The 19,255-nt window shown below is 32.3% G+C and overlaps 1 protein-coding gene across 2 annotated transcripts in view; it reads right to left on the minus strand.

Annotated features, from left to right (window-relative positions):
* Positions 1–5,160: 5,160 nt before the first annotated feature.
* si:dkey-178e17.1 (tricarboxylate transport protein B, mitochondrial) overlaps positions 5,161–19,255 on the minus strand; it is a 30,719-nt gene continuing 16,624 nt past the window's right edge. For both annotated transcript variants that reach the window (XM_048210726.1, XM_048210725.1), the window contains exons 3-9: positions 18,022–18,121; positions 10,941–11,079; positions 10,770–10,854; positions 9,113–9,217; positions 8,872–8,987; positions 8,442–8,515; positions 5,161–6,680 (exon numbers count right to left, since the gene is read on the minus strand). In XM_048210726.1, the coding sequence (XP_048066683.1) occupies positions 6,566–6,680; positions 8,442–8,515; positions 8,872–8,987; positions 9,113–9,217; positions 10,770–10,854; positions 10,941–11,079; positions 18,022–18,121 (734 nt within the window). In that variant the 3' untranslated portion in view covers positions 5,161–6,565. The remainder of the gene's footprint in view (positions 6,681–8,441; positions 8,516–8,871; positions 8,988–9,112; positions 9,218–10,769; positions 10,855–10,940; positions 11,080–18,021; positions 18,122–19,255) is intronic.

The following is a 19,255-nucleotide window of genomic DNA, read 5'->3' on the forward strand; positions in this document are numbered from 1 at the left end:
TATTTGTCTTGATTTCCAGTACAAATATCTAAAGATACATTTACTTTTTATTAAATATTAAGTCTTTTACAAAATGGGGTCAGAAAAATAAACGTTTTCCCTTTGAATTAAGATTATTTTTCGGTAACACTTTAAAATATTAGTTAACATGAACTAGGAATTAACAATACTTCTACAGCATTTATTAACCTTAATGTTAATTTCAACATTTACTAATACTTTTTTAAAAATCAAGTTTTTTAACATTAGTTAATGCACTGTGAACTAGCATTAACAAACATCAAACAGCTGTATTTATGTTAACAAAGATGAATAAATACTGTAATAAATGTATTGCTTGTTGTTAATGTTAGTTAATGAATTAAATAATGTTAACAAATTGTAATAGTGTCCTATTTTTTTTACCCCATTGGCAGATATTTTTCTCATTTTAAGCACAAACTCACTTCATTTTGATCAATTTCTCAGAAAACAAGACTTAATATCTTCAGTCAGTTTGCTTCTCCAGTAAATGCATCTTGATTTAAGAATCTTTAGATATTTGTGCTGGAAAACAAGACAGAAACACTGAGGAAGAAAGTCATTTTTGAGGTGAGACGGGTCTCTCTCTAGAGCATGAATGCGATTACTTGCGCATCAGAGCTCGTGTATGTATGTGTTCGGTCATTTTCAGGACGACACCGTAAAACATCTGCTGCTGGGAGTTTTCCTGTGACGACAGTTGTACGGCAGCATTCAGAGGACAAACAAAAGACAGATACAGGGCCATCGGTGTTCTCACAGATCAATGAAGCATGTGGCCAAACTTGTTATCTGTTGGTCATATTTTACTTTGAGATCTTGAGACTGAACAAGATGGATTTGATAAAAAAAGAGGGAGAGAGAAAGGGATTCCTTTCCATGTATCTAACAAAGAGCTATTGTAGCGGGACATAAAGAGACGAGGAATCTCTCAACAGTGTGTGTGTGTGAGAGACAGACAGGAGACGGAGACTCAAAACAATCCTTCATTCTGCCAGAGAATCTGCCCATTACAGGACTATTGTTATTCATGTCTCATTTCGAAGGCTGCGTTCTCCGGAGGTCACATTTGTTGGCCGCATACCAGGGCTGCCAGCTTTTGAGTTTAGCTTGGAGTGAGAGTTATGGATGGGGTGGGGTGTGATTCAGTTCATTCTGATCCAATATCGATTCATCTGAATATCAGGTACAAACAAATCTCTCTCAAATAATGCTGTAAACATACAGGGGAACCTGTCAGCTGGTGTTATTATTAAAGTTAAAGGGGATCATATCATGAAAATCTGACTTTTTCCATATTTAAGTGCTATAATTGGTGCATCTACCAACCCAGAAAACGTGAAAAAGGACAACCCAGTGACTTTGTTTTGGTAGGACTTTCTCTGCATGCATGTGAAAAAACGAGCTGCTCAGATTTTACTCCCCTTGTTACGTAGGAAGGGGATCTTGTTATAATATTACCGCCCCTTAATCTGCATGGTTCCACTCACGGCGCCAACATTTTGTTTTCGCAATCAAAAACGGTGAACCAGTTCTAACGCCATGGCAAAAGTTTGAGCAAAGCATGCTAACCGTTCTGTCGCTGGCTGCACAGACGAGCGCTGAACACTGTTTAGAGTCGCGTTAGCTTGGATAGCCTGTAAGTTGACCCTGGCAAGATTGATTGCTGAAAAAGGAGCGTTTCTGTCCGAGCGATATTTTGGAAAAAATATTAGACCATTTGATAGCAATCATAAACGTTAGCTTGGTGTGTATGGCTCTGTTTGGTAAACAGGCACGTGCTAGTGGATGAGTTGAATCAACTCCACAGCAACTACATAAATTTATCCACTAACCATTCAGAAACGTCTAAAAGTTGTAACTTCTTCCTGAGTCTCTCCATCAGTGTCGACTCCGGTTTGAACAATGTAAGGCTGAACACTTTCGGCATTTTGGCTGCGTGAGATTCTCCAGCTTTGTTGTTGTTGAGCTGTTAAAGCTCCGGAAGTTGTAAAATGATTGTTACTGTGAGTGACGACATGCTGACCGTTCCAAGATAGTGCGCGTCGACGTGTCTACATATACATATCTATGGTCAGACCACCACTATTAGTGTGCCAAATGTGCGAAAGTTATGAAATTTGACACACTGATAGAAGACAGTCCCAACATTAACTACAACAAATTTGGTGTCTCTAGATCAAACTCTCTAGTACTGAAGAGGATTAGGGCCAAGCAATAATAAAAAAATAAAACCATCTCGAGATTAAAGTTATTAAATTTCGAGAAAAAAGTCTAAATAAAATGTTGAGAATAAACTCATTAAATTACGAGAAAAAACTCGTTAAATTTCGAGAAAAAAGTCGAGATAAAATGTTGAGAATAATGTCATTAAATTATGAGAATAAAGTCATTAAATTCAGAGAAAAAAGTCGTTAAATTACGAGAACAAATTCGTTAAATTATGAGAAAAATGTCGTTAAATTTCGAGAAAAAAGTCGAGATAAAATGTTGCGAATAATGTCATTAAATTATGAGAATAGTCATTAAATTACGAGAAAAAAGTTGTTCAATTATGAGAACAAATTCGTTAAATTATGAGAAAAATGACGTTAAATTTCGAGAAAAAAGTCGAGATAAAATGTTGCGAATAATGTCATTAAATTATGAGAATAAAGTCATTAAATTACGAGAAAAAAGTAGTTAAATTATGAGAACAAATTCGTTAAATTATGAGAAAAATTTTGTTAAATTTCGAGAAAAAAGTCGAGATAAAATGTTGCGAATAATGTCATTAAATTATGAGAATAAAGTCATTAAATTACGAGAAAAAAGTTGTTAAATTATGAGAACAAATTCGTTAAATCATGAGAAAAATGTCGTTAAATTTCGAGAAAAAAGTCGAGATAAAATGTTGCGAATAATGTCATTAAATTATGAGAATAAAGTCATTAAATTTCGAGAAAAAAGTCGAGATAAAATGTTGCGAATAATGTCATTAAATTATGAGAATAAAGTCATTAAATTACGAGAAAAAAGTCGTTAAATTATGAGAACAAATTCGTTAAATTATGAGAAAAATGTCGTTAAATTTCGAGAAAAAAGTCGAGATAAAATGTTGCGAATAATGTCATTAAATTATGAGAATAAAGTCATTAAATTACGAGAAAAAAGTCGTTAAATTATGAGAACAAATTCGTTAAATCATGAGAAAAATGTCGTTAAATTTCGAGAAAAAAGTCGAGATAAAATGTTGCGAGTAATGTCATTAAATTATGAGAATAAAGTCATTAAATTACGAGAAAAAAGTCGTTAAATTATGAGAACAAATTCGTTAAATCATGAGAAAAATGTCGTTAAATTTCGAGAAAAAAGTCGAGATAAAATGTTGCGAATAATGTCATTAAATTATGAGAATAAAGTCATTAAATTACGAGAAAAAAGTCGTTAAATTATGAGAACAAATTCGTTAAATTATGAGAAAAATGTCGTTAAATTTCGAGAAAAAAGTAGAGATAAAATGTTGCGAATAATGTCATTAAATTATGAGAATAAAGTCATTAAATTACGAGAAAAAAGTTGTTAAATTATGAGAACAAATTCGTTAAATCATGAGAAAAATGTCGTTAAATTTCGAGAAAAAAGTCGAGATAAAATGTTGCGAGTAATGTCATTAAATTATGAGAATAAAGTCATTAAATTACGAGAAAAAAGTCGTTAAATTATGAGAACAAATTCGTAATTTAACGAATTTGTTCTCGTAATTTAACGACTTTTTTCTCATAATTTAATGACTTTATTCTCAACATTTTATCTCGACTTTTTTCTCGAAATTTAACAAGTTTTTTCTCAAAATTTAACAACTTTAATCTCGAGATGGTTTTATTTTTTTATTATTGCTTGGCCCTAATCCTCTTCCGTACTCTAGCGCCACCACTAGTCCACATAGTTTCACTCATGTTTACGCTAATAACTTTTGAACCATAAGGGTTAGAAACAAAACTTCCTCCGATTCCTTGGCTCAATGAATGGACCATTCGATTGCACCCTTCCATCATGAAATTTTTCCCGCCAAATGTTCCCACCAAAAAAAACTACTTTTTTGAACTTCTCCTAGACGGTTGCTCCAATTTTCATGAAAATCAAATCAGATCATCTTCAGCTGGCAAAATTTTTTCAAAAGCTTTTTAATAAACCCAACTGTTCTCGAATAATGTGCAAACAAATTAGAAGAAGAGCTTGCCAAATTGGACGTGAGGCTATATCTCCACAACACTTTAGCATATTCTGACCAAACTTGACACGTCATCACAAGCATGACCTGAGGCTCACCACAGCGCCACCTACTGGTCTGGAGATAGCAAAAATGGTTATTTTTGCTTATAACTTCCAAACGATTTGGCCAGAAATTATAAAACTGGTCTTGTTAGATTCAGGGCAGCATGCCAAGTTGAATGATACCCAATTTTACCATATCGGCCATTTTGGGTGTCGGCCATTTTGCATTTTGTAGAAAAATACTGTATTTTTTGAATGCATTAGCGTATCATTACTAATCTCAGCATGGGTCATCAGCACGATGCCATGAAGGTGCCTGAGAAGTTTCAAGACAGCGCCACCTAGTGGTGAAATCAAATATTCATATGCTCATAACATCCCATTTTCATTGGAATCATCTCCTTAGATTCCCGAATCCTTGGCGAGTCCAACGATATGTAACATGCTAGGTTTCGCCTTATGGTTTGTGCAATGTTGCGATTTAGCGCAAAAACAACATTCAAAAACGTTAGTCCGATCGAGACAAAACTACCGTAGGAAATTCGGAAACAGGTCATTGGCTAAATGTTACAGCCCAAATGCTAAAATTTTTTATTGTTTCCAAATTTGACACTTATTTATAGGCACACTCTGAGGACCCATAAAAAAGTGGTGGGATTGCACCTGTTGGTGGTGCTATAACTGAACAAAATATTAAATTGCCATTAACTACAATAAAGTATATGAAATTAAATGCTATATTTTACTTCTTGCTTGCTTCTTTGTGCTTGGCCCCTTAATTGTTTACAGCTTTACTTTTCCGATGCATCATTTAAAGGGCTGCCAAAGACTCTCATTCGGGAGTAAACCAGCAGATTCAGTAATAATGTCACAGACAGCTGATTTACCTGTGAAAATAAAATCATTTTATTAGCACATTAGCATTTAGTATTAAGGAGCCTTCCCTTTAGATCTACAAAGGCAAGAAAACATGGCACAAACAATCTCACTGAATATTGCTAAAGGGCACATAAACACACAGATCAACACAACACCGAAGCATGTGCTGCGTTCACACCATGTCGTAATTACCGTAGTAAAACACGTGACGTTCTATTCGGAGCTGTTCACATGCTCCTGAATTAATCTGCAGCTGTCACATGGTACAAGTAGGAGCTTTCAGAAAATTCCCATCTTACAAGCTGTAATTATGAGCTCTACGAGGACGGGAGTTAAAATCTTGTAATTACAGTAATTACAACATGGCGTGAACTCACCTATGAGATCCGTCCAGGCACGTTCAACATCTTTCTGCCCTCTAGTGGTCAGCAGCAGCACTGCACACTCAATTATCAACAATAACAATACAGTTTGTGACACTATTTCACCTCATACACGAGAGAACAGACATACACAGAGCTGGAGATTCATGCTGGGTTTACACAGAAAACATCACACTGGAAATAACGCATATTCAGATCCGCTCGTAATCAATCACATTTACAGTACGTGTGTGTGAATAATGACAGCAGCGACATCCGTATTCTTCCAGTTATATCTAATACATCTGATATTGCACATGGACAGATACAGCAGGTCTGAGATCAGCGCATGGATGCTTCAAAACTGACAGAAGAATTATTAAAAATGTCTTTTTTCAGAAAAATAATAATTAAGAGTTTAATGGTTAAAGGCACATGTGCAACACAACATGGAAATAAATATAAAACACACTAAAATCAATGAATAAAAAATGGTTTTACAAATGTAAAAATATTTTAAAACATTTTAAGTAGAAATGTCAGAAGCATAAAAAATTAATCATTTTTTTAAAAATAAAAATCATACAGTATTATGGAATGATCTGTAGTTAAATTTCTCTAATATACCTATAAATATTCATATATGTAAATATTTCCACCTACTCTTCAAGGTTTTCTCTGGTTAAAACATTCACAGTAACATTAAATCCGTTTCGATGATTTCTCTGTCACGTTCGTTCGGGGACAAACGTCTGTAAACGTAAGTGTGCGTTTGTTTTCTCTTTATAGGTGTGTTAAATCTAGAAGTTAAAGCATCTGTTTATTAATAAACTAAATCTGTTAAATTTGTCAATTGCATTGTTTCAAGTTAATGTGACTTCAGTGTAAGAGGCGTTGGGCGTCTGTATGAATTAAAAAGATTATTTTTTAAAAATATCATGTGCATGTTTCAAGGCAGAACTAATGGGGAGAAATGAAATTCAACAGAAATGAGGTTCATCAGGTGTTCCTCACACAGTGATGGCGTCTCCTCTCTTCTTCTTCTTTCAGTCTGTCTTCCAGACTTTGTTGAGGACCTTCACGACCTCCTCATAGATGATGAAGACGATGGCCACGTCCAAACACACTCTCCCCAGACGAGGGACGGTGCCTTTGTAGAACCTGAACGAGACGTCGACAGACATTTAGTAACTGGAGCTCAGACACACAGATGATATTCAATCATTCAACGACACGGTCACATGGTCACAGTTCTCTGATGACGGTTATGAGGCTGTTTGTCTCATAGACTTTTGGTCACTCACACACACGGACACACACACACACACACGCAATTTGACACAAACACACACACTCTCTCTCTTACACACACACACATACATGCTTACATGCACACACACATGCAAACACACACACTCGCACACACACACTCACCTAAACACACACACACACCTGCAAACCCACTCTTACACACACATCTAAACACACACACGCACACACACTCGTAAACACACGCAAACAAACACACAAGCAAACACACTCACACACACACACACACTCACACGCAAACACACACACACACACGTAAACACACACACAATTTGACGCAAACACACACACACAGACACACACTCGCACACACACACACACGCAAACACACACACACACACTCACACACACAAACACACACACGCAAACAAACACATAAGCAAAAACACACACCCAAACACACACACAATTTGACGCAAACACACACACAGACACACACTCGCACACACATGCACACACACACACGCGAACAAACACATAAGCAAAAACACACACACACACACACACCCAAACACACACACAATTTGACGCAAACACACACACAGACACACACTCGCACACACATGCACACACACACACGCGAACAAACACATAAGCAAAAACACACACACACACACACACACCCAAACACACACACAATTTGACGCAAACACACACACACACACTCACACGCAAACACACACACACACACACATACACACAAACACACACACGCAAACACACACATAAGCAAAAACACACACACACACACACACACCCAAACACACACACAATTTGACGCAAACACACACACACACACACACACGCAAACACACACACACTCACACGCAAACACACACACACACGCAAACACACACACACACACGCAAACACACACACACACACACACTCACACGCAAACACACACACACACACACACACACACAGACACACACACACACAAACACACACAAACACACACACACACACACACACACGCAAACACACACACACACACACACACTCACACGCAAACACACACACAAGCAAACACTCACACACACATGTAAACACACACAATTTGACGCAAACACACACACACAGACACACACTCGCACACACACACACTCACACGCAAACACACACACGCAAACAAACACATAAGCAAAAACACACACCCAAACACACACACAATTTGACGCAAACACACACACACAGACACACACTCGCACACACACACACTCACACGCAAACACACACACGCAAACAAACACATAAGCAAAAACACACACCCAAACACACACACAATTTGACGCAAACACACACACACAGACACACACTCGCACACACATGCACACACACACAGACACACACACACACACACACAAACACACACGCAAACACACACGCAAACACACACGCAAACACACACACACACACACACAGACAGACAGACACACACGCAAACACACTTACACACACACACACACACACACACACACACTCACACACACACAGACAGACAGACACACACGCAAACACACTTACACACACACACACTCACACACACACACACAGACAGACAGACACACACGCAAACACACACACACTTACGCTGCTGGTCCTTCATGCCGCATGATCTTCATGGCACAATCCACTGTGCTTTTATACTTATGAGCTTCTAAACCCTAAAAACACATTTTCATTAAAACTTTATTTCCAAGAGAATTACACAGGTAAATAATTCACTTTACACACTTGATTTTATAACATCAAATAGTGTACATAGTGCTACAGCTGCATATGATTTCAAACAGAAAATGATTGAAATTATAATTTAAAATAAATTAATTTATTGCACATGATAGGGAAAGTAAAATGGCTGGATTAGATATACATTGGCTCAGTTATTTATTATTACAGACGTCTTCACTGACTATAATGAGACTGATTTAGTTTGGTCATGTGGAAATGTGCTGCATGTGTTAGTTAGAGTCCCACAAAACTAGCCAGTCACATGCATGTGCTGATAACCGGCCTGTACCTGCATCCTGGTCTTGATGACGTCCAGCGGCGTGTTTCCAAACACACTCGCCGCTCCTGCAATCGCTCCGAACGCACCTGTGATGATGGGGTTGATGGATTTGTTGGGGTTATCACCTAGAAAACAAAAAACAACCCATGTGACAAAACATTCACTGAATTACTTCAACCAGCAGAGGGCAGCGCTGCTCAGGACGCCACAGCGTGACACTGCTAAAGTTCATACACAAACACACACTCACCCTTGTACCAGTTCCTGAGAGAGGTCATGACGAAGAATCGGATCGCCTGATTGGATCCTTGTTTGAGGACAGTCGCTGTGAGGCCTTGATACGTCCCTCTGATTCCTGAGAGACAGAGAGAGCGTTAGGAGCATGACAAACACCTGATCATGTGCATGATGCTAGTATGGTGATGTTTAAGCCACTTATTTGCAAATACGTGAATATCTGTGAATGCCATTTATCTTCAAGAATGGCAAATCTGAGGTGAAAAAATGTGAATTTAAAATAAATAAATAAATAAATAAATAAATAAAATCTCCAGCATCCCCATGACACTATATAGGACATGTGGTTTGGAAAATGGATGGAAAATAAAATAAAATACAAATGTGGTTTGGAAAATAAAATAAAATAAATGGATGAAATAAAATAAAATAAAATAAAATAAAATAAAATAAAATAAAATAAAATAAAATAAAATAAAATAAAATAAAATAAAATAAAATAGGATAAAAAAATAAAACAAAACAAAATAAAATAAAATAAAAGTGTTGTTTGGAAAATAAAATAAAATAAAATAAAATAAAATAAAATAGGATAAAAAAATAAAACAAAATAAAATGAAATAAAAAAATAAAAGTGTCGTTTGGAAAATGGATGGAATAAAATAAATGGATGAAATAAAATAAAATAAAATAAAATAAAATAAAATAAAAAATAAATTAAAATAATTTGATAATTAAAATAATTATTATTAATATTTATTAAAATAATTTAATAAATTAAAATAACAAATGGCTGATGGAAAATAAAATAAAATAAAATACAAGTGTCATTTGGAAAATGGATGGAATAAAATAAATGGATGAAATAAAATAAAACAAAAACAAAACAAAACAAAACAAAACAAAACAAAACAAAATAAGATAAAGGTGTCGTTTGGAAAATGGATGGAATAAAATAAATGGATAAAATAAAATAAAATAAAATAAAATAAAATAAAATAAAATAAAATAAAATAAAATAAAATAGGATAAAAAATAAAATAAATTAAAATAATTTGATAATTAAAATAATTATTATTAATATTTATTAAAATAATTTAATAAATTAAAATAACAAATGGCTGATGTAAAATAAAATAAAATAAAATAAAATAAAATAAAATAAAATAAAATAAAATAAAATGTGGTTTGGAAAATGGATGTAAAATAAATAAAATAAAATAAAAGTGTAGTTTAGAAAATGGATGGAATAAAATAAATGGATGAAATAAAATAAAATAGGATAAAAATTAAAATAAAACAAAGCAAAATAAATTAAAATAAAATAAAATCTCCAGAATCCATATGACCCTATAGGACAAATGGTTTGGAATTATGGAATAAATGGATGGGGGAATATATATATATATATATATATATATATATATATATATATATATATATATATATATATATATATATATATATATATATATATATATATATATATATATCTCTCAAATGATTGTGTGAGGGTGCCTATAAGAACAAATTGCTTCTTTTTCAAACTCTTGTCATGGTGAAAATTCAACAGAACAAGGATTAAGAACAGGAAGGTCTTACAATCAAGACACTGAGTTTTTCCCACAACTGTGAGGTGAAATAGTCAAAACAAAGCTTGCATTGTTCACCTTGAGTTCTGACGATCTCTCGCACTCCGTGGAAAAACCCTCTGTATTTGGGATTAGCTGAGGATTGATCATGGATGAATTTCACCTGGAAATGTGAGAGATGAAGCACGTAAGATAAAACTGCGTCAGAATGTAATATTCAACTTTAAACTAAACAACCTTTGACCTCACCTTTATCGTCTCCATGGGACAGACGATTAGGACGGCCTCCATCACTCCCGCGCCCAAACCGCACACTAAACCTCGAGTGCTGTCCAGTTTCCCAAACTCATCTTTCATCTGGTTACTCAGTATTTCAAACACACCGAACCTGCAGAGGAAGACAGAGAAATTATATTCAGTCTTATTCAGTGCATTGCATCATCATCATCATCAGACACAGCTATGTTTAAAAGAAGCAGAGAGAGAAGGTGATGCAAGAAAACAGAAGAAAGCAGAGCTGGAGGGCAGGAAATTAATCAGATGCTGAACCTCAAAAACCCTGTTAACATACAGGAAACACAAAACTGATGCATGCAGATACACTGAATAATAAGATAGTTATTACAGCTAGAAATATATATATATATATATATATATATATATATATATATATATATATATATATATATATATATATATATATATATATATAGTACTCTTACTATTTCTGCAATAAAATAATAATAAAATAAAATGCATCCCTATAACCCTACATAGACCAAGTAATTTGGAAAATAAAATAAAAATAATTAAATAAATAAAATAAAATAAATTGCATCCCTATGAGCCTACATAGACCAAGTAGTTAAAATAAAATAAAATAAAAATAAAATAAAATAAAATGCATCACTATGACCCTACATAGACCAAGTAGTTAAAATAAAAAAATAAATAAAAAAATAATAATAATAATAAAAAAATAAATAAATAATTAAAATGCATCACTATGACCCTACATAGGTCAAGTAGTTTTGAAAATAAAATAAAATAAAATGAAATAAAATGCATCACTATGACCCTACACAGGTCAAGTAGTTTTGAAAATAAAATAAAATAAAATAAAATAAAATAAAATAAAACAAAATAAATAAAATAAAATGCATCCCTATGACCCTACATAGGTCAAGTAGTTTTGAAAATAAAATAAAATAAAATAAAATAAAATAAATGAAATAAAATGCATCACTATGACCCTACACAGGTCAAGTAGTTTTGAAAATAAAATAAAATAAAATGAAATAAAATGCATCACTATGACCCTACACAGGTCAAGTAGTTTTGAAAATAAAATAAAATAAAATAAAATAAAATAAAATAAAATAAAATAAAATAAATGAAATAAAATGCATCACTATGACCCTACACAGGTCAAGTAGTTTTGAAAATAAAATAAAATAAAATAAATAAAATAAAATGCATCCCTATGACCCTACATAGGTCAAGTAGTTTTGAAAATAAAATAAAATAAAATAAAATAAAATAAAATAAAATGCACCACTATGACCCTACATAGATTAAGTAGTTTGGAAAATGGAAAATATAAAAATAAATAAATAAAAGAAAAGAAACGAAAAAATAATATAAAATATGCATCCCTATGACCCTATACGTAGTTTATAAAATAAAATAAAATAAAATAATAAAATAAAATCTTGACCAGAAAAATGAAGACATGATTGTGTGAAGGTGCCCATAGAGACGAATTGCTTCTTTTTAAACTCTTGTTATTGTGTAAATTCAACAGAACAGGCCTTACGAGACTACAATGATAGTAAGATAACACTGCTGATCAGACACAAGTCACAACCCTCAGAATCAGATGTGTGGCATAATTTAAAGTGCACTTCCTCCTGAATCAGCAGTAAAGCATCAGAGCGCCGGCGGGGCGGCCACAGGTGTCCATTAGCAGCAGGAAGCAGCAGTGTGCTTTCATTACCTGCTCTGTGTTTGTGCAGGACGTTTATTTCTGTTGCTCAAGAGAGATACGACTGCAGGGCGTCCAGCAGCGTCGAGAGCTAAATATAGCACTGAATTGAATGAACAGACGAGGTAAACACAAACTGTCTGTCATTCTACCTGAACGCTCGACTCGTCTGTCTGGATAACGCTGGCAACATACATTTACACACCTGCTCTCTCTCCATATATATCAAATTCAATTGACTCAAATTCAGTTTTGAAATCCTCCATCCAGCAGTATTTACGCAGCTTTTCAACATGACAGAATGCAACTCCCACTAACAAGACAGACGCTGGCTGAATTCACAACAGCATACCAGGATACTACTACTATTCGCCAACATATTTATACAGCAGAAATAGAAAGTGTACTATTTTTCAATAATCTCATACAGTATGCATCAAATTCACACAATCTTCCAAGAAAAGCATACCAGAATCAGTACTGATCAATGCAAAATTAATACAAATAAAATAAAATACAAAATAATAAAAAATCATTTTTAAATAAAATAAAATAAACCAAATCTTGTTATTTTATTATTTAATAAAATAAAATAAAATGCATCCCTATGACCCTACAAAGACTAAGTAGTTTGGAAAATGGACAAATAATAAAATAAAATAATATAAAATGCATCCCTATGACCCTACATAGACCAAGTAGTTTGGAAAATAAAATAAAATAAAATAAAATAAACCAAATCTTGTTATTTTATTATTTAATAAAATAAAATAAAATAAATAAAAAATAAAATAATAAAATAAAATAAAATAAAATAAAATAAAATAAAATGCATCCCTATGACCCTACATAGACTAAGTAGTTTGGAAAATAAAATAAAATAAAATAAAATAAAATAAAATAAAATAAAATAAAATAAAATAAAATAAAATAAAATAAAATAAAATAAAATAAAATAAAATGCATCCCTATGACCCTACATAGACTAAGTAGTTTGGAAAATAAAATAAAATAAAATAAAATAAACCAAATCTTGTTATTTTATTATTTAATAAAATAAAATAAAATAAATAAAAAATAAAATAATAAAATAAAATAAAATAAAATAAAATAAAATAAAATAAAATAAAATAAAATGCATCCCTATGACCCTACATAGACCAAGTAGTTTGGAAAATAAAATAAAATAAAATAAAATAAACCAAATCTTGTTATTTTATTATTTAATAAAATAAAATAAAATAAATAAAAAATAAAATAAAATAAAATGCATCCCTATGACCCTACATAGACTAAGTAGTTTGGAAAATAAAATAAAATAAAATAATATAAAATAAAATAAATGCATCCCTATGACCCTACATAGACCAAGTAGTTTGGAAAATAAAATAAAATAAAATAAAATAAAATAAAATAAAATAAAATAAAATAAAATAAAATAAAATAAAATAAAATAAAATGCATCCCTATGACCCAACAAAGACCAAGTAGTTTGGAAAATGGATAAAATAAAATAAAATAAAATAAAATAAAATGCATCCCTATGAACCTACATAGGTCAAGTAGTTTTGAAAATAAAATAAAATAAAATAAAATAAAATAAAATAAAATAAAATGCATCCCTATGACCCTACATAGGTCAAGTAGTTTTGAAAATAAAATAAAACAAAATAAAACAAAATAAAACAAAACAAAAAACAAAACAAAACAAAATAAAATAAAATAAAATAAAATAAAATAAAATGCATCACTATGAACCTACATAGACCAAGTAGTTTAGAAAATGGGCAAATAAAATAAAATAAAATAATAAAATAAAATAAAATAAAATAAAATAAAATAAAATAAAATAAAATAAAATAAAATAAAATAAAATAAAATAAAATGCATCCCTATGACCCTACATAGGTCAAGTAGTTTTGAAAATAAAATAAAACAAAATAAAACAAAACAAAAAACAAAACAAAACAAAATAAAATAAAATAAAATAAAATAAAATAAAATAAAATAAAATAAAATAAAATGCATCACTATGAACCTACATAGACCAAGTAGTTTAGAAAATGGGCAAATAAAATAAAATAAAATAATAAAATAAAATAAAATAAAATAAAATAAAATGCATCCCTATGACCATACATAGGTCAAGTAGTTTTGAAAATGAATAAAATAAAATAAAATAAAATAAAATAATAAAGGATGAACAGCATACTAGGAAACTACTACTATTTCTGCAATATCTATATATGGCAGAAATAGCATGCATTCTATTTTTTAAATAATCTTAAACAGCATGCAGTATGCATCAATAAACATTCCACACAGCAGTATGCTGCATACTGAATACTATTTTTTTAAAAAGTACATGAAAAAGAATGCAGTATACAACAATTCACAGATAAATAATTCATAATAAACACCACAATATTGCATAAAAAATACGAATAATCCATTTTGATTTTATAGTGACATTAATTCAAACAAAACTCAGAAATAAAAATGCTTATTTTGCTTTTTTAACACCATTTTATGCAAAAATGTCTTGACTTTTAGCAATCCAATCAAATAATGAACTGGTGATGTGATTTCTGGTTCGTCACACTGAAAATGGAGGGTCAAGCTGAGTGTGTTGCATCATGGGATACAGTCTCCCACACATTTTGTAGCACTAATGCAAAAAAAATAAAATAAAAAATGCAATCAGGTTCTGCTGAAACCAACTTAAATATTCAGCACTTGCTCGAAGCCAGTCGGTGAACTAGTTGTTCAGGCGACAAGTTGATGTTGAGATTATGTACATCAGCAGAGCCCGTGTAAACATGAGCCGAGCCGAAGCGCGTTCACGATCCAGTCCCTGATCGATGGTTTGGGAGTGGCGCTCTGGATGACACAGCTGCATTAAAATGAGACGGAGGTCATAAATGTAATCTGGGCTGGATCCAGCAGTCAGTGTCAGACGTCCATTAGTGGGGCGAACGCAAGGTCACCCGCACAAAACCAGTCCAATCAGCTAATGAAAAGAGGGGGAAGGAAGAGGAGGAGGAGGAAGACAGCAGCGGAGGAGAGGATAATCAATCTGAGTGTTGCAGCGCTGGATGAAGGGACAGTTTGTACAGTGACACAGACTCTAAAACACTGCGAGTCCTGAACCGGTCTGGACTGGATCAAACACTGAAAGCAGGAGCTGTCAGACGCCAAAAAGCAGCATCACAGAAATCTTGTGCAATCTTCTGTTCACATGATGCTTATTTCCCCCGTTCCTGAACATTCACGAACAATATGATGCATCAGTAGCAGCAGGTTTGATGTCATTAAAACATTATTGTTCTTGCATCTCTCGTGATCAATTATGATTGACTGATTTAAATGTCAGTTTGTTTCTCACATAAAACTATCATATGATTTCAGAGACTAAGAGTTATTAACTATTGAATTTAACTAAAGGTTAACTGAATAAAAATATAAAAATCTTAAACTTGTTTTATTCCAGTTAGATACAGCAAAGGCAACATTTCTCATTGCTTTTAGTTCAAGTTGACAAAAATGTATAAAAACTATATAGAAATATTAAAAATAATTATTATTGATATATTGATATATTATATATTTAGAATATTAATGAACTAAAACAGAAAATATATAAAAACTATAGACATATTAAAACAAATTATAAAAAAGGCAATCATAACAAAATTCCTAAAACTATAAATGAAATAAAAAAGGAAAAATACAAAAATAAAAACTAATTCAAAATATGAATAAAAACTATATGAGTATATTAATAAACTAAAACAAAAATGAAAACTATATAGACATATTTTTTTTAAAAACTAATAAAAAAGAAAATATAAAACTAGAAACTAATTCAAAATATTATTAAAAATTAAGAGTAAATTAATAAACTAATACACAAATGAAAACTATATAGACATATTAACACAAAAAACATGAAAAAATAAAAAAATAAAAATGAATTCAAAATATATTTAAAATATTAATGAACAAACACAAAAATAAAAACCATATATATTTATAAAAAACTAATAAAAAATGACAAAAACACAAAAATACCTCAAATTAAAATAAAAAAAGAATATAAAAAAACTAATTTAAAATTTTATTAAAAACTATAATAGTATATTAATGAACTAAAACAAAAATGACAAATGTATATATAGACATTTAAAAAATAATACTTATGACAAAAACACAACAAAATTACTAAAACTTTAATTTAAATTAAAATATAAAAAGCAATTGAAAATATGAATAAAACTATAAGAGTATATTAATAAACTAAAACAAAAATGAAAACTATATAGACATATTTTTTTTTAAAACTAATAAAAATGACAAAAACACAAAAAATATACCTAAAATCAAAATTTAAAAAATATAAAAATAAAAACTAATTTAAAATATGAATACAAACTACATGAGTATATTAATAAAACAAAAATGAAAACTATATAGACATATTTTTTTTTTAACTAATAAAAATGACAAAAACACAAAAAATATACCTAAAATCAAAATTTAAAAATAAAATAAAAACTAATTTAAAATATGAATATAAACTATATGATTATAATAATAAAACTAAAATGAAAACTATATAGACATATTTTTTTTAAAAACTAATAAAAATGACAAAAACACAAAAAATATACCTAAAATCAAAATTTAAAAATAAAATAAAAACTAATTTAAAATATGAATACAAACTACAAGAGTATATTAATAAACTAAAACAAAAATTATAAAAAATAAAAACTAATTCAAAATCTGAATACAAACAAATAAACTAAAACAAAAATGAATAAAAACTATATAGACATTTTAAAAAAACTAATAAAAATGACACAAATGTTAACTAAAATTAATGTAAAAAATTAAATATTTATAAAAAATATAATAGTGTATGAACGACTGTAAGGATACGGTGCTTTAATAGTGCTTTTTTTTGCCCGGTTATGATCACTATGAAACGTCACTGTGTAGAAAAAAGTCTCCAAAACGTCTGCGTTGTGAAGTCATGCGGGTGTGGAGCGACAGCGGGTCAGTAAACAGTGACAGAAGTTCACATGCACAGAGCTGCGATATATACGTGACATGAGTTTATATCTGCGATGAAGTGACCAGAAGAGCTCGGAGAGCATCCGTCTGACAGACAGCGCTGGACACGCACCGCCGCCTCGTCAGATTCAACACGCACAGACTCATGGGAGAGACACAACCCGTCTCTACAGAACAAAGACAATCTGCATAATAAATGTCAGCTGTCTGAAATAAACGAGCAGCGATTGGCTGCACAGCTCAAGCGTGCATCAGTGTGTGTTTATGTACCTGACGGCAGATTTTGGGATGGATCCGTACAGCAGCGAGCTCAGGCCTCGATATAAACCCTTCACTCCATGATGACGGACCGTCTGTGACACACAGTCCGCTGCAAACACAACAACGTCACGCTTTAATGAGAACATTTTCAATTATTGGTATTGATATTAATAACACATTTTAAATAAATTAATACACTGCTAATGGACACAGAGCAATCATCTGTGCATTAGAGATGTGCGACGAAGAGCAGCTGTCTGTCTGACTGCTAAATCAACAGAAGGCTTGTTAAAATGTTCTCTGAGCTTCAGCCAGAGAGAGAGAGTGAGTGAGATAGAGTGATAGAGGGAGAGAGAGAGAGAGAGAAGATAAGTTTGTTTACTTCCTGAGTGCAGCAGCAGGTTGGAATCAGTTCTGGCCCGGAGAGTTTCACTAATTAACTCCAAAGAGGATGTGCACGTCATACGTGAGTGTGTGTGTGTGTGTGTGTGTGTGTGAGTGTGCGTTTGTATCTGTGTGCACGTATGAGTGTGCATGTGTGTGCGTGTGTGTGTGTGCGAGCATTTGTGTGTGAGTGTGTGTGCGAGTGTGGTTGTATCTGTGTGTGTTTGAGTGTGCGCGTTAGTTTGTGTGTGTGTGTGTAAGTGTTTGAGTTTGTCAGTGTGTGTGTGTTAGAGTGTGTTTGTGAGTGAGTGAGTGTGTGTGTGTGTGCGTGAGTGTGCATTTGTATCTGTGTGTGCGTTTGACTGTGCATTTGAGTGTGTGTGAGTTTGTCTGTGTGTGTATGCGAGCATTTGTGTGTGTGTGTGTGTGCGCGTGTGGTTGTATCTCTGTGTGTTTGAGTGTGTGTATTAGTTTGTGTGTGCGTGTGTGCGCGTGTGTATGCGAGTGTGTGCGTGTGCGGTTGTATCTGTGTGTGTTTGAATGTGCGTGTGTGTGTGTGTGTGTGTGTTTGTATCAGTGTGTGTGAGTCTGTATGTGTGTGAGAGAGTGTGTGTGTGTGTGTGTGTGTGTGTGAGTGTGTGTGTAAGTGTTTGAGTTTGTCAATGTGTGTGTGCTAGAGTGTGTTTGTGAGTGAGTGTGTGTGTGAGTGTGTGTGCGAGTGTTTGAGTGTGAGTGTGTGTGCGAGTGTGGTTGTATCTGTGTGTGTTTGAGTGTGTGTATTAGTTTGTGTGTGTGTGTAAGTGTTTGAGTTTGTCAGTGTGTGTGTGTTAGAGTGTGTTTGTGAGTGAGTGAGTGTGTG

Source organism: Megalobrama amblycephala, linkage group LG12 (genome assembly GCF_018812025.1).
Source record: "Megalobrama amblycephala isolate DHTTF-2021 linkage group LG12, ASM1881202v1, whole genome shotgun sequence".
Taxonomy (NCBI): domain Eukaryota; kingdom Metazoa; phylum Chordata; class Actinopteri; order Cypriniformes; family Xenocyprididae; genus Megalobrama; species Megalobrama amblycephala.